This window comes from Hippocampus comes, unplaced genomic scaffold (genome assembly GCF_001891065.2).
Source record: "Hippocampus comes isolate QL1 unplaced genomic scaffold, H_comes_QL1_v1.1 scaffold124, whole genome shotgun sequence".
NCBI classification, from domain to species: Eukaryota; Metazoa; Chordata; class Actinopteri; order Syngnathiformes; family Syngnathidae; genus Hippocampus; species Hippocampus comes.
In genome coordinates this window covers 978,962-994,716 of record NW_017805075.1, presented here as the reverse complement: position 1 = coordinate 994,716, position 15,755 = coordinate 978,962, and the positions used below count along the sequence as shown (strand labels likewise).

At 43.0% G+C, this 15,755-nt stretch overlaps 1 protein-coding gene and 1 long non-coding RNA gene across 9 annotated transcripts in view; one reads left to right on the top strand and one right to left on the bottom strand.

Moving 5' to 3' along the window:
* The first annotated feature begins 2,264 nt into the window (after positions 1–2,264).
* LOC109512938 (solute carrier family 17 member 9-like) overlaps positions 2,265–15,755 on the top strand; it is a 40,099-nt gene continuing 26,608 nt past the window's right edge. The window contains exons 1-13 of one of the 8 annotated variants that reach the window (XM_019865055.1): positions 2,265–2,361; positions 2,468–2,585; positions 3,921–4,115; positions 4,905–5,102; positions 7,383–7,522; positions 9,117–9,216; positions 9,330–9,454; positions 9,960–10,059; positions 12,415–12,511; positions 12,599–12,721; positions 12,835–12,950; positions 13,595–13,650; positions 14,446–14,475. In XM_019865055.1, coding sequence (XP_019720614.1) covers positions 3,994–4,115; positions 4,905–5,102; positions 7,383–7,522; positions 9,117–9,216; positions 9,330–9,454; positions 9,960–10,059; positions 12,415–12,511; positions 12,599–12,721; positions 12,835–12,950; positions 13,595–13,650; positions 14,446–14,475 — 1,207 coding nt within the window. In that variant the 5' untranslated portion in view covers positions 2,265–2,361; positions 2,468–2,585; positions 3,921–3,993. Of the gene's footprint in view, positions 2,362–2,405; positions 2,586–3,830; positions 4,116–4,904; positions 5,221–7,382; positions 7,523–9,116; positions 9,217–9,329; positions 9,455–9,959; positions 10,060–12,414; positions 12,512–12,598; positions 12,722–12,834; positions 12,951–13,554; positions 13,651–14,445; positions 14,476–14,782; positions 15,061–15,755 lie in introns of those variants that run through there. The other 7 variants (XM_019865054.1, XM_019865056.1, XM_019865051.1 and 4 more) reach the window with 7 other exon arrangements.
* Positions 6,208–7,054, bottom strand: LOC109512942 (uncharacterized). The gene is made up of 3 exons (XR_002167628.1): positions 6,951–7,054; positions 6,854–6,881; positions 6,208–6,385 (listed from the first exon to the last, which is right to left on the bottom strand). It is a non-coding gene; the product is annotated as an uncharacterized LOC109512942 (long non-coding RNA).

The following is a 15,755-nucleotide window of genomic DNA, read 5'->3' as shown; positions in this document are numbered from 1 at the left end:
AAAAAAAAAATACCTCTAATAATATTGCTACGTTTGTTATTCCTGTGTCATAGAGGCGAGACAAGAAAATTGCTGTACTATTTACAAAGTAACATTTAAAAACAGACACTGGGTTTTTAGACTAACGTTGGAATCAACAAATACAAAATGCTATTTTATATTATTCTCAAAAGGCCTTGAGTCTGTAGTATTTATTGTGTCAATTATCTGCATTGCTGGAAAGCGATTTGATAAGAGCGAAATTGGGATGAGCAGCCTGAGAGTTCATGGAATGAGTGAAAGCTGGGGAGCTTTAAACCGGGGGGGTCAAACTCATTTGAGTTCAGGGGCTACATTCACCCCATAGTGGGCCAGACCAGTATTTTTGGGGTCAAATGAACTATTTAAAACCAACAACCCCACAAAATGGCCAATATTTATCTATGTGTTTGAAAAGATTTCCATTTTTGATCATCATGTTACAAATCATACGAGCAGTCTGAAATTTCTGAACAGAAAAGCAATTTCATCATTTCAATCGGTTTTATCATTTAAACATGTGCAACTTAAAGGTCAATGTGAATCTACCGGTAAATACGTACTGTTCGATAAACACTTTCAAATATTTGTAAGTTTTAAACCTCCGTCTGCAAATCTTGTCACATTCAACTGACTCACACTGTCCAAACTCAAGCGCCCTCAGTTGTCCCCCACATGAAAAGACATTCAAGTTGTGGCGGCGCATGCGAACGGCAAAGAAGCGATCGACCAAACCAGCCTCTTTTCAACTCAAGCTGTCAAGTGATGCTTTGCCATACTCGCCGTCTTCAGATATTTCGACAGGGAGGTGTTCATTTTCACAAAAATATATTCTTCATCGTGCCCAAGTGGCACGGCAGCATTTCGTGTGGCGTACACTCGCGTTGCTCCTGAAACTTACTTTCAGCCTTCCAAAGTGCATCGATGTCAGGCCTCAAATCTTGAGTAACAGCCAAGTTCAGAATGTCATTAAAGTTGTTGTCAGTGCACCTTTCGGTGGACAAAATGACCACCAATATTTTACGCTTATCGAAATCGCCTTGAGTAAGCTATCGAGCACCCGTGCCGGTTTGGGGAACCCCCTCACGTCCCCAGCGGACTGTTTGTTTGACAGACAAGCGAAGACATTTTAGACTGAGCCCGTGTGTGTGTGTGTGCACGCGCGTGTGTAAGAGAGAGGGAGAAAGAAATGATGGAATCTAAATGTATTTATAAATATATAAAGTCGAGCTGAATATACTTCATTTGTGTATCTTTGTTTTACCCGTGTTTCTGTTGAATGGTGGTCATGATGAGTTGCAACATTGGGACTTTTGGTAATCCATAACAATCAATGGTAACAAATGTGCCCACCCACCCTGACTTTTTTTTTTTTTTTTTTTTTTAAATGGTCATTGTTTTCGCGCTTAACTGCATGCAAGTGTCTGCACTCACGCTCGTCTCTTTTGGTATGCGTTGTTTTTCTTTGTTTTTTTTTTTTTTTTAAAGGAAGACAAATTTGCTGCGAGTTGTCCATCCTGTAAGTTGTCGACCTCGTGTTGTCTTTCCAGAGACTTGCTCTGACATTTGGGAGACTTCGAGTGCTTGCGTCCCTTTTACGAACCCACATTTCTAAGAGCAGATTTGCAAATAAACATGACTTTTGTGAAACATTTCTTTTTCTTGTCTTGATTTTGTTGTCCCTGGGTGATGAGAGCAACGTGATAAGAGTTCTGTCAAAATACTGATTTGGTTGGCTTGGCCGTTTCAAGTTGTGCACCCTCTGATAGTTCCCTAAAATGTCTTCTGAATGTTCCTTTGTAGTGATTAGGGAACTGAGTGAATGACTGCAACTGCAGTAACTCCTTAATCACTGGAATTACCAATGGTGACAGGATTTGCCCAAAAAGACAATCCAAAATGCTCAGTCTTGTTGGAATGGCCGTGTGAGTCTGATTGTATGTTTGGAGGCGGGTTCTGGCCTTTTTCGGGAACAGTTTGGTGTGACAGCGCCTTGAGAAAATGTGGTCAAACGCCTTCAATTTAGAGTCAAACAGTACAACTTGTTTATTTCTGAGCCTCCTCGACCCTTTGATATTCTGTTCCTCGGTTAGCCCTTCTTTGATTGGCAAACAAGTTTCAGTTCAAAGTGTCCACTAATAAACTGGTACAACTTGCTCCTAGTTCTCCGGCTGAGCCTATAGATGATCGCGTTGAAGCATTTTCAGACCGCAATAAGCGTATCGCATAGCGCTGTGGACCAACCCGTTGGTTGACAATGTCCTGCCGTGGCATTTCAAGGCGGCACTATTCCCTGTTCCAAATGGGCTGCGTCCAAGGTGGCTGCTGCAAGAAATACATTTTGTAAGTGTTCAGTACGGCCTATTAAGAGAAGAGTCAACAGTGAAAATTAGCGGTTCGAAGAATGGACTGAAAAGATGTGCCTTTCTTCTTCCTCCAACCAGCACAGGACCAATGTGCTGATGTCGCCAGAGTAGGTTAAAGCTGCAACGAAGACCTCACATTTGAAAGGGCACTAGGAGATGAAACGTCGGATTTTTCCAGAGACTTTTCCTCATAAATCCGAGGTAAGAATGATGAAAATAAATGTTCTGAGACTGTTCTGGATATTAAGCTGCAAACAGGATTGTTGTCACATCTACTCTATGACGCAACAACAAAGAGCAACGCTTGCTGTGGATTTTGTTGTTTCAGTGTTTTGCTCTTGGCCATTCTTGGGTGTTTGCATCTGTGGCTTTTGGCTCCTTGGTTTTGGTGGCATCGTTTTTGTCCAGGCCTGTTTAATGAGTTTGCTTTTGAAAAAAAATCCGTTCAACCACAATTCAACAGCAATGTCTAATTTTTATCGGTTCGTTTCATTACATTTACTTTTGTCAGATTCAAATTATTTCTGCGTTATTACCGGAGGGGCGTCAAAAGTTCTGTCCACCTGTCTTGATGGGCAACGTCTTGCTTCTCCAATTCTGTTGCGTCTTGGTGGGCCGTCCATGTAGCTGCTGTCTGTCCCTTTTGTTTTCCGGCCTTATACGAGCCCAATATCTCAATTAAGATCTCAATTGCGGTTGACTTTTTATCTCCAGGTGTAACAAGGAACAGTCGAATCAGTTCTCAAATTAATCATCTCTCAACAGTAAATAGTCTCCCATTCCTGTAGTCCTTAGTGTCTAATGATTACACAAAATCAAACAACCACCAATGAAACAATATCGCGTGAGAAGGAGTGACGTACAGTTGTACTCAGAACCTTTTTAAAACTGAAAACTACTTCTTGGCTACTGATTCATGCAAAGGGAAGGGCTACTATCATGATATGAACTGCGGAGAAATCTAAAAATATTCCCTGTTGAGAAGCTGAGCATTTGGACAGTTTGATGTTCGGCAAGAGCAGTCGACAATGAATCGATTATTACCGTAAAATGGTTGTCGGTTAGTTTGATAATGATTCCTTTTTGAGTAATTAATTGTTGCAGATCTGGCTGGCAGTGAACGATTGCATTCCAGCTGACGAATAGAATCGGATTGCTGTGTGGTGAAAAGTGTAACACGTATCATTTAAATGTTGCAGCCACCAACTAGAACAAAATGAAGTTGCATTTTTACTTTCGCCTCAAAAGAGTCATAAAAATGTCCCAAATATGTCCAGGCTCCCGTTGTCGTTGTCTCAATTTCTGGAGCATTGACTCATCTCCCCCATTTAAGCACTTCATTCTCTCTCCCTCTCTCTCTCTCTCACACACACACACACACACACACACACACACACACACACACACACACACACACACACACACACACACACACCCTATTCAACAACTCCCTCTAAATACCTCTGACGTCACTCTTGATCGCACCACCGAGGAGCTTTTTCAGGGTTTTTGTTCTAACACGTTTTACTCGTCTAGCTCGTCCGCCTGCGATCGGGTGACGGCAGCGCACTACTCTGGGCGGAGGACCGAAGACACGACCATTTCCCAAATGGCACAAAACCACATAATGGGAAATGGCTCAAATGAGTTTGCCGTTCCTTTCTTGGAGCGCGATGCCTGCTCTGCCAACAACACTTCAGAGGAGCCACAAGGCAAACATCTGTGGCCCAGGTGAGGTGCGCTTTAATCAAGTTCACTTGCATCGACAATACTTTTCTACTCTACTGTATCTGGATTGTGAGCAGCGTCGCCACAGTTACTTTTAAAAAGTAACGTCGTTACTTTACAGATGAATTGCTTTAAAAAGCATCTCGCTTACTTTACTGATGATGTCCATGTTTTTGTTTTTTGGGGGAGAGGGGGGTAGACATAAAGTTATTGAGGCTAGATAACACTGTCGACAGCACATATTGCTGTCGTTTTTAGCCGACACAAACTTAAAATAGTGACTGTACTTCCAGCTTGAAAACTCAAATCTCTCCTTCCCCCCCTTGCAGTTTATATCGTATGTTACGTGAGTCGTCAAAGAACATGACATGACCCGTACGTGACGTCACTCCCTCAGAGGCGAATGTGAAGTTGAAGACTCCCCAGATGCCTCACTATGTTCAAGACCTTTCCCTTTCTGAACGTGTTGCATAATGTAACCTTGTTTGTTGAGTGCCAGTGTTCTCCTGTATTTTATTATTCATTAACAAATATTTTTGTTGCATGCAAAATGCGTTTGGGAGAGATTGGTGGGGGAAGGTACCAGTACTTGCAATACTGACGTCAAGTTGAAGTAAATATGTTCTGCTTAGTAACATTTATTTTGAAGGATAACTGTAGCCTGACGACCTGACTGAAAAAGTAATCCGTTGGATTAGTAATGGCGCACATGCACATTTTGTGTGTGACCGACTCATCACCGATTGTGAGATTTTCTGAGAGTCCAAAAATGTTTTTATTTGCCAACAACAGAGCAGAGGCCCGCAAATGGATGCCAGTGTTGTTTGTGGGGACGTGCCTGTTGTACTGTGCCCGGATGACGATGCCCGTTTGTGTGGTGGCGATGGCAGCCACGTTCCGCTGGAACAAGATCGAGTCTGGCCTGGCCCTGGGTGGATTCTTCTGGGGCTACTCGTGCACTCAGATCCTGGGGGGTCATGCGAGTGACAAGCAAGTCTTTCTACTTGGCTCACTTCTGCAGGCTTCACACACTTTTGGGGTCCAGGAAACCCCTCATAATCCCAACGGCAATATTGTATGTGATTTATCCACAAAAATTTGACCTGAGGTATGTGCTTCAAAGGTGCTAATGGTTTGTCATAGTCACGTTGCCTCAAATGTAAAACTCTACTCCTGATTTTGGGAGAGCTCCAAGGGCACACATAATAAAGATGTCAGATTTGTGATTTACAAGTTTTCCAAGACACAAGCTGACATTCAATCAATGTTTTTATTTTTATTTTTTGCTTTGACTTGAGAGTGCAAACTTGAGATACGAGCTCGGTGTGGTGGCAGTGAGGTCAACTCAACTCACTTCACAACAAGCAGAAGATTGGCAAATGGGGGCATAGTCTCCCACTTGCGCTTTAGTCAATTTCTTACGCGCCTTCCTTACGCACTTTCTTCGTCTCGGCTTCTGACACACTCAACTTGGAAATACATGCGCGACCACCAAAAATGTATGTAAAGTCCGAGGATGGCGCTAATTTCCGGAACGGGATTTTCCTGAGACCCGAATTCCATCGCAAATTCTATGTGCAAAATATGTCAAACTTTAAATGTGAAAGTAACTTCACACCGTAGGTCCGGGGATTATTGGCAGTGTGCGCGGCTCATCTGCAGGCTACTTTGAAGGAGTGTGTGTTTTCTCATTCACTTTTTAATAAATCTAATAAAGCCATGTAATCAGAATACCGTGCTCATAACAGAATTCTTGGGAGACGGTGCACACCGAGAGTTGATCAGGTTGCCAAGCAACAGACTGCGCAAGTGGTGCATCAAATTCCCACAAATCAAAATCTATCACGTACGGCCAGTGACTGCAGTTCTTTATGATCGGCGCTTCCATGCAACCGTCAACATGTGGAAATGCTCCTCGCAGGTGATGGAAAAAAAGTCAGCTGGCGCTGATCCTTTTTTCATCAATTTGTCAGAGAAGGCCCCCATTTGAAGGTTGCACCACCCGGAGTGCATACATTTCATCAAAGTGCCTAAGTGACACACTTCAAACTTGAGGCGCCAGAGTTTTTTTTTTTTTTTTTTTTTATCAGTAAAGACAGCCAGTAAAGGTATTTCCAAAAATTGTAGCATGGAAATGGTTATAGATAAAGGCATACTGCAAATGTTTGTTGCAAGTTTCATACATTGGCGCTTGAAGGTTTAAGTCAATGGAAGAATCTGCACAGCCAAAAAGCCAAGTCAAATTTATTGATAAAGCCCTTTATCACAGAAAACTCTCCAAGGGCTTCACATGCCCACAGTTGACAACCCCCAGGAGGGCAAGGAGAAACTCCCCAAAAAGAAAACATCTGGGGAAAAATTAGAAACCTTGAGAAGAGGCCACTAATCGGGGAATCCCCTTTCCAGCACGACTATGCTGCAACGGATGCTGAGTGGGCAACATTTAACTCATAATATGATGCTATACGATGTTTCAAGTTAGTGTGAAAGTCCATTCAATCAGATGAAGCGCTGCAGGAAGATGCCTTTGATGATGTGGGTCCCATCTCCATTGGTCAATGCTGAAATCTCCATAGCAGCGCCTCCGAGGAAGTGGTCCACCTGTGATCTTGTCCCGGTCAGTGGGCGCAGTATCCAGTGAGCCGCTTCCAAGCCGAGGATGAGGGGCCAGGAGCCTGAATAGAAGCGGCACTCAAACAGGCTGACATGTAGTTCGGCTCAAGGCGAGAGTATATGAAGACGTCTTCAATCGTTTTTTAAACATTTCTTCTGCGGTAGCGGCTCCAATGTCCGTGGGTAGGTCTATGCAGAGCACTGGAGCCCGAATAGAAAACGCACCTTTTCTGACTCAAGCACACAGGAAGAAAATATGCTCCATAGTCAACAATTCTTCTGAAAAGAGGCTCGAAGCTGTTTAATGCCACTCCCAATACAAATTTACTCTAAAAGCAAACATCAAAGAAGGAGAATTACACAATGCGTATTTAACATAAACGCACAGTTCTTGCTTTTGTCAATTAGCCAAAAGCAAACACGAGCACATGATTGGAACTGCATATATAACAATTAAAGAAACGGATATTTGAGCAGCAACACATTTAGCAATTCAATATAAAAGTACTCACAGTCATATGTTCTTTATACTCTGCAAGGAGCTTGAGACCCACTCAGTTGGGGCTTTTTTTCCACCCTTGAGAAAGTGTTTTTTTTTTTTTTTCTGGTTAAATCAAGGTTTCAATTGACTTTGACGCTGAATGTTCTATTTTGTAGAATTGGAGGGGAGCGAGTCCTGCTCTTCTCAGCCACCTCGTGGGCGGTGGTCACAGCCAGCACACCAGCTTTGGCCCACTTTGGCTCTCGCACCCTGGCTCTAATGACCATGGCCCGAGTCTTCATGGGAATACTGCAAGGTGAGCTATCTGAACAATTTTAGCAATCTAGATTTGCGACAGTGTGGGCGCTTTCAGCACATAGTCATATGACTACAAGGTGGACTGAGGTGAGCCTGTGTTGGTATTAAACAAATCCAGTTTGGTGCTAGAGGCTTGAAATAGGTAATTGGACATGCATCTGCTGACATGGTAGAGCTTTAGGTTGTTTATTTTCACGCCCTTCTTGTAAACCTTTTTTTGAATCTGTTGTGTTGTACAAGTTTTAGGTCACATTTATGGTAGAAAATATATGGAAATGATTAGTGTCGGTCCTGTTATTTTATATCACAAAAAACTTGGCACTCTAACAGGGAGGTGTAGACTTTGCATCCACTCTCTTTGTGCACATGCCGACGTTACGGCTGTGTGTCTCCATTAGTTTCTGTTACGTCCCCTCTAGGAAGAAGAAAATATTTCACATCCCCCAAACTCTGTACAAGAAAATAGATAAACGAGAATAACGTTACTGGCATTAGTTTTTTTTTTTTGTCTCTCTCCACCTTTCTTTTCATCCCTGTGAAATATTTTTCCATGGTGACTCTTTGTCTCTCTTTGTCCACTGCACTTCATTATCTCCGTCACTGTGCTGTGTGCGCATCCTTGGTGCAAACAAACCCAATGACCTTTGAGCTCATACACTCTGCAAACATTCTCACAATGAGAGCGGCACTGACACCTGCTGTAGTGGTTGGTCAAATACACTTTATTCTCTTACCACGAAAAAAAGCAAGTGCCCTTGGGTTCGAATGGGGAGGTAATGGGGGAGCGGTGGGGGTCCGTTCCTCCTAGTCAGGCCCTTCCTCGTCTCACTGTCATTGCCCACATGAGCATTGAAGTCCCCCAGCAGAATGAGGGAGTCTCCGGAGGGAGCGCTCTCCATAGCACACCCTCCTAGTACTCCAAAAAGGGTGGATACTCTGAATTTTTGTTTGGTGCAGAGGCACAAACAAAAGTCAGGACCTGCCCCACCACCTGAAGGTGGAGGCAGGCTGCTCTCTTGTCCACCGGGGTAAACCGCAACGTACAGGCTCCAAGCCGGGGAGCAATAAGTATGCCAACACCTGCTTTGCGCCTCTCACCGTGGGCAACTTCAGAGTGGAAGAGTGTCCAACCCCTCCTCAGTGAACTGGTACCAAGCTGTCGGTGGAGGCGAGCCCGACAATATCAAATCGGAACATCTCTACCTCACACACCAGCTCAGGCTCCTTCCTGACATTCCATGTACTTAGAGCTCCTTTCTGTAGCCGGGGATCGAGCCGCCAAGGTCCATGGCTTTTTCCACTGCCCAGCTCACAGGACTCACGACCCGTTTGGCCCCTCCCACAGATGGTGAGCCCTTTTGGGGCTGAACCCGTCAGGTCCCGTGGTTGTAGGCCCAGCCACCAGGTGCTAATAGTATTGCTGGCTATTATTGGCATCCTTCATAAGTTACTGATACCTTGGTATCAGCCCGATACTGATACCTGGTATCGGGACCTGCCCATCCCTATTTATAGGATTAAATCGTGTTAGAAGGGCTTCATTTGGTGCTACCACTCTGCATGCGATTTAAATGTCCATTGCTGTTTTCTAGGTGTATTCTTCCCATCTTTGGCCAGTCTGATCGCACAGCGTGCACCAGAAGGGGAGAAGAGCTTTTTAAACAGCATCATGCAGAGTGGTAGCTCTCTTGGGTATGCGGCGCACACAAAAAACCCGCCTGCATACATAAGCACACACACATGCTGCTCAACATGCGTAAGATGCAAAACATGTTCTTTGTGATGCCTCTGGACTGTGCTTTCAGAATACTGTTGGCAGGCTTGCTGGGCTCCGTACTGCTGGACCGATATGGTTGGGAAAGTGTATTCTATGCTGTTGGTCTTCTGTCTGGATTCTGGGCGCTCGTTGTGTGGCAGTGTTTCCTGAAAGGTGCGTATTCACGACAGCATCTTTGCTTCTCTCAACTGTTGTATTTTCTTGAATTTGCGGATGTGGCTAAATAGTTTTGTGAAAGTGTTTAAAGGGGGAGTTTGCAGTTTTTAATCCACACTTTTTTTTCATTTTTTCCATGAAAGGGAAAAAAAAAAGCAAACGGCAGACCAGGTCACTTCCTTTGTTGTTGTTGAAAACTGAACATTTCTGGGTTTCTGATCAAAAGAAGTCCAGATTTTATTTCATAGTATTAACAGCGAGATGTAAATGACAAATGGAGAGCCCTTCTGAATGATCACATTGAGGGCTTTATGTCAAATTCATCATGGTTACCAATAAAGGCAAAATCATTAAAAGTATACTGTCCAATAATTTATGCTTACCTGAAAAATTACCCCACTCGCTGCTGGGTTTTTTTTGTGCTTAATAGTAAACTCATTTAACTTCATTATCATGTGACACCATTTCAAACGGTAAAATATTTGACATATGATGTTTTCAGGCAAAGCTTATCCAAAGCAGAAAGAAGGAAGAGATGACTCCCAATCAAGGAGTTTTGCATGTACACATCTGCTGAGCCTCTTCAAAAAACCATGCGTCTGGTACGGATGGGTTACACGTTCTAATAGTATTGCAGTAAAATTTGTGTATATATCAGTGCTTGTACTCCATATAAGAATGTAATGTCAAAAATACTGTATAAATCTCACAATGAATGGAAGGAGATACTTTTTCCTCTTTCGTCTTATTTTGGATTTATGACAAGTGACCACTAGATGGCAGTGTTGGGGATGACACTCTAGCCCAGGGGTGGACAACTCCGGTCCTCAAGGCCACTGCCCTGTGTATTTTAGATGTTTCCCTCCTCCAACACACCCGATTGAAATGGTCTGCTCATCAGCAAGCTCCGCGGAATGTCCATTGCTGTTTTCTAGGTGTATTCTTCCCATCTTTGGCCAGTCTGATCGCACAGCGTGCACCAGAAGGGGAGAAGAGCTTTTTAAACAGCATCATGCAGAGTGGTAGCTCTCTTGGGTATGCGGCGCACACAAAAAACCCGCCTGCATACATAAGCACACACACATGCTGCTCAACATGCGTAAGATGCAAAACATGTTCTTTGTGATGCCTCTGGACTGTGCTTTCAGAATACTGTTGGCAGGCTTGCTGGGCTCCGTACTGCTGGACCGATATGGTTGGGAAAGTGTATTCTATGCTGTTGGTCTTCTGTCTGGATTCTGGGCGCTCGTTGTGTGGCAGTGTTTCCTGAAAGGTGCGTATTCACGACAGCATCTTTGCTTCTCTCAACTGTTGTATTTTCTTGAATTTGCGGATGTGGCTAAATAGTTTTGTGAAAGTGTTTAAAGGGGGAGTTTGCAGTTTTTAATCCACACTTTTTTTTTCATTTTTTCCATGAAAGGGAAAAAAAAAAGCAAACGGCAGACCAGGTCACTTCCTTTGTTGTTGTTGAAAACTGAACATTTCTGGGTTTCTGATCAAAAGAAGTCCAGATTTTATTTCATAGTATTAACAGCGAGATGTAAATGACAAATGGAGAGCCCTTCTGAATGATCACATTGAGGGCTTTATGTCAAATTCATCATGGTTACCAATAAAGGCAAAATCATTAAAAGTATACTGTCCAATAATTTATGCTTACCTGAAAAATTACCCCACTCGCTGCTGGGTTTTTTTTGTGCTTAATAGTAAACTCATTTAACTTCATTATCATGTGACACCATTTCAAACGGTAAAATATTTGACATATGATGTTTTCAGGCAAAGCTTATCCAAAGCAGAAAGAAGGAAGAGATGACTCCCAATCAAGGAGTTTTGCATGTACACATCTGCTGAGCCTCTTCAAAAAACCATGCGTCTGGTACGGATGGGTTACACGTTCTAATAGTATTGCAGTAAAATTTGTGTATATATCAGTGCTTGTACTCCATATAAGAATGTAATGTCAAAAATACTGTATAAATCTCACAATGAATGGAAGGAGATACTTTTTCCTCTTTCGTCTTATTTTGGATTTATGACAAGTGACCACTAGATGGCAGTGTTGGGGATGACACTCTAGCCCAGGGGTGGACAACTCCGGTCCTCAAGGCCACTGCCCTGTGTATTTTAGATGTTTCCCTCCTCCAACACACCCGATTGAAATGGTCTGCTCATCAGCAAGCTCCGCGGAAGCCTGATAACGATCCTGGTCATTTGAATCAGGCGTTTGGAGCTGGGAAACGTCTGAAACATACAGGATAGCAGCCCTTGAGGACTGGACACGGCCACCCCTGTTCGAGACCGGTGATTCTCAACTGGTGGATCAGGACGCAGAAATGGGTCGCAGAGCCATTTTGGGTGGGTCGTGGACAGGTAGCAAAAAAAAAAAATGTTTAGCAAAATAGTGCGTCTTTTAATAAATGTGGACTTTTCTATGCTGTCACGATTGGTTTGGATTAGGACCTAAATCCAGGGAAGCAACAAGTGCTCCAAAAACAATTTACTTTCAAAATCAAAGGGCAAATAAGATTCTGTGAATTATCCAAAATGTGAAATCGGCAGGAATCCCAAATAATAAGGCTCAAAGTAACTAAACACACACCATGAAAAATACTTGACATGACACAGAGACTGCTAAAACACACTGAACTGAGAAGGACAAAAAAAAAAAAAAAAGGAAACTTAAATACAAGCAAGTGAGAAGACAATGAGAAACACTTGGACAAGACGTAAGTGTCAGATAGGAAGACATAAGGGACTAAGATGACAAGCACAGGTGGCCCGATAATCTAATGGCACAAACGTAGACAAAAAAAAAAAAAAAAAAAAAGAAGACAAAGAAAACACAATGAAACTAAAATCTAATCAAAACCGAATCAACACAAGACAGATAATGACACATACAATCTAACATGAAACATACATGAACCTGTTTGTTGTTGTGTGCTTTGACACAGGGCCATGGTCTTGGCTCACCTGTGCACATGCGGCACCTCCTACACGTTACTCTCATGGATGCCGACATACTTCCATGAAGAATATCCCCACGCCACGGTACTCGTGTTCTCCTCCCGGCCCAGAGGGTATCCACTATGTTTGCGCCAATGACCCCGACGGCCCATCGCCCGGCTTTCCTTTCAGATGTGGGTGTACAATGTGTTCCCTTGGGCGGCTGCCATTCCGGCGGCGCTTTGTGGCGGATATCTCTCCGATTCGCTCATCAGCCAAGGATACAGTGTCGCGTTTGTGAGAAAGTCCATGCAAGTAAGCGTATGTTCTATCGTTGCAATCACAGCAGTGTGCTCCTCATATGAGTTGCTTTTGATGGTCGCCTGCACTTTGTCACGTTTTAAAATGCACGTCTGGCCTCCCCTCAGTTCATCGCCATGGGCGTGTCCAGCGCTTTTGTCTTGCCGCTGTCTGTCGAGGTGTCCTTTCCCATCGCCGTCATCTGCATCTCTGCTGCGATGGTTGCACTCTCCTTCACCAGCTGGTATGTGCAAATGATGAAGAACTCTCTGAAAATTTCAATATTGTGGGAAAAGTTGTTTGTGGTCAGATGCATAAACATTGTTTTGGTCTTCAAATGGAGTCAAGCTGTTCACTCAATCCCTATAGGCCGGGATTGTTATAGAGTGGACCTAGATATTTCCATAAAAATCCCTAAATAGTGATTAGGGAGTAGGGAATATGTGAATAATTTAGAATACGATCACTCATCCCCTACACTTTAATCACTATACAGTTACTTTTATTTGGTGGACTGTACAGTATAGTTTGTTCCAGTCCAAGGGTCGGGAACACCAGTTCTTCGAGAGCCATATCCTGCCTTTTTTAGATCTCTCTCGATTTCAACACATTGAGTCAAACGATCAGCTCTGTAGAAGCCGGAAACGAGCATGATCAATTGAATCAGGTATGTTGGAGTCGGCAGAGATCAAAAACAGGCAGGATATGGCTCTCGAGGAACCGGAGTTCCCTCCCTCTGGTCCAGTCATAAGAGGGTGTGCGCATTTGTGCAACCACGTTATTTCAGTTGGTTGTTTTTACTTACCCACTCAAAAGAAAAATTCATGTATGTTTTACCTGTGTGCCAGATCATGCTGTGTTTCGCTGATAACTTTTCGTGCATTGCAGTGGTGCATCTGTGAATGTGCAGGATCTCACTCCTTCACGGGCCGGTGCCCTCTTTGGTGAGTGGAGCATGTGGCTCCTTGTGACATCTTGATGGATGAATGTGTCACGTGTCGGCTTGGTGACTCGAAGGCAGTGTTTTTCAAACTGGGCCCGTGAGTCGGAACCTCACAGAATTATTGCGCAATGACTGGCGATGATTTAAATAAACGGTCATGTAAATTGAGGCTTCAGTTGATGCCTACACACATCTACATGACTGAGCATCCAAATTATATCCGTTAAAAACCTCTGGCGCCTGGAATAAAGTATATAACACCGGGTTGTGGCAGGGCTTTTCCACAGCACAACAACAAGGCGCTCTAAAGTGGCATGCCAGCATGAAGCCCCTGATCACCCACTGATTGTCAAATGATACTTTAAAAAAAATATTGAAAACAAAATAATAATAAATATCATGCATGAATAAATAATAGAATAAAACTCTGCTCTGAAGCAGTCATGCAGGAAAAGGCTGTCGCATATGTACTGCATAACGGTGCATTGTTCCAAAGTGGCGAAGGGTCGACTTATGCCGGACACCCAAAGTGCATTACTGGGCCCCATTTTAACCAAAAATGCCCAAAATCTTAAAACTGAAGTATCGCCACAATTCAGTACCACATAGTTCTCAGTCTTTGTACATGTTTTCAGCATTTATCTTCTAACGTGTATCATGTATTTAGAAGAAAAAAAAAAATCTCTTCCTAGACCTGAGCCGTTTGAGACGTCCTGCTTTTTGGAACAATGTAAACACTGTTAAGCGGCTCAAGAAGTTATTTGAAGTATTCATTTGTCTTATTTTTGTGTTTTAGGCTTCATGAATATGCTCGGAGCTTTCACGGGTACGTATCCTCAACGTGTGTTCATCTTCCTAACACGCAGTCAAATGTGTGAATTCGTTGAAAACAAAACACGGTCTTGAAACTGGCCTCTGAATAGCGTTGCTGTCTCTCCGCTCAATGATGAGTCAATATTTTTTTTTAAGATGGCTGTTTGACTTTATTTGCAAATCGGTACCATGGAAGACGTCTTCAGTTAGTTATCGAATAGCGTGAAAACCAAGATTAGGATTTTTAAAAAAGGTGATGTTTTCTTATGGAGGAGCTAGTCTTAGATTCGAGCCTTGAGCTTCTGTTTCTTCTTTCGAAGGCTTTCGTTTTGGTTTGTTTTGACATTCAGGACTTAAAGAGGTTGTGTCCTGAAGTTCTTCTTTCCGAAGTCTTCTAGGGCCTTTTCGGAAAGTCCAATCTCCGAACCTTTATGCCACCTTTGTTGGATGATGTCAGCTTATTTACCAACAAAGGAAAGGACGGCACTGTTTCAAATGAATTTGACTCCACTCTTCCGAAATGATGTCGTTGCGCGACGACGAGTATTGCTGATGTAAGTCTCCAGCTTGTGGACCTGCAAAGTATGAGCCTAATTATTAAATGAAAAAGATACAGATATTAATGTTTTGTCAAGGATGACTGATTATGTTTTTCGTTGCTTTTGGACATTCTCTAATACATTATGGAAAGATGTTTATAGCTTTATTTCTGTTTGTGTAGGACCACTTCTTTCCTTTTGCCTTGAACGTATATTTCGTGGTTTCATTGACTATCCACAAAACGTTTTAATTCCATTTGTTAAATGGGATTTTTACTTTCTTCTAATTATTTTTAAAGTCTTGAGCATGAAACACAAGCGTCTTTGCGTGTTCCCTCGACTACGTTGCTCTCTTGTTGCTGCCCTAAAGAATTGTGGGTAATCGCCTTTCGTAAAGGTTGGCCAGGAGTACCTTTTGCTACAGCTGGCTTAAAGCAGGGGTCCCCAACCTTTTTTGCCCCACGGACCGGTTTATGTCAGACAATATTTTCAGGGACCGGCATTTAAGGTGTGGCGGAAATAATACAACAAAATAATATGTTATGAGCTGCATGAAAACTGTGGTGTTTTCGAAATATAATAATAAACACAAGGAGCGTCTAATCTGGCCGCAACACTCTGATCGCTATGGTAATGTTTAATGCCTTCAAAATACGACACAATGCAAATTCAAAGTGCATGAAAATGACGACTCACCACAGCCCCGAGCTTGATTTTCTGCAACCAGACGGTCCCATCTCGGGGTAATAGGAGA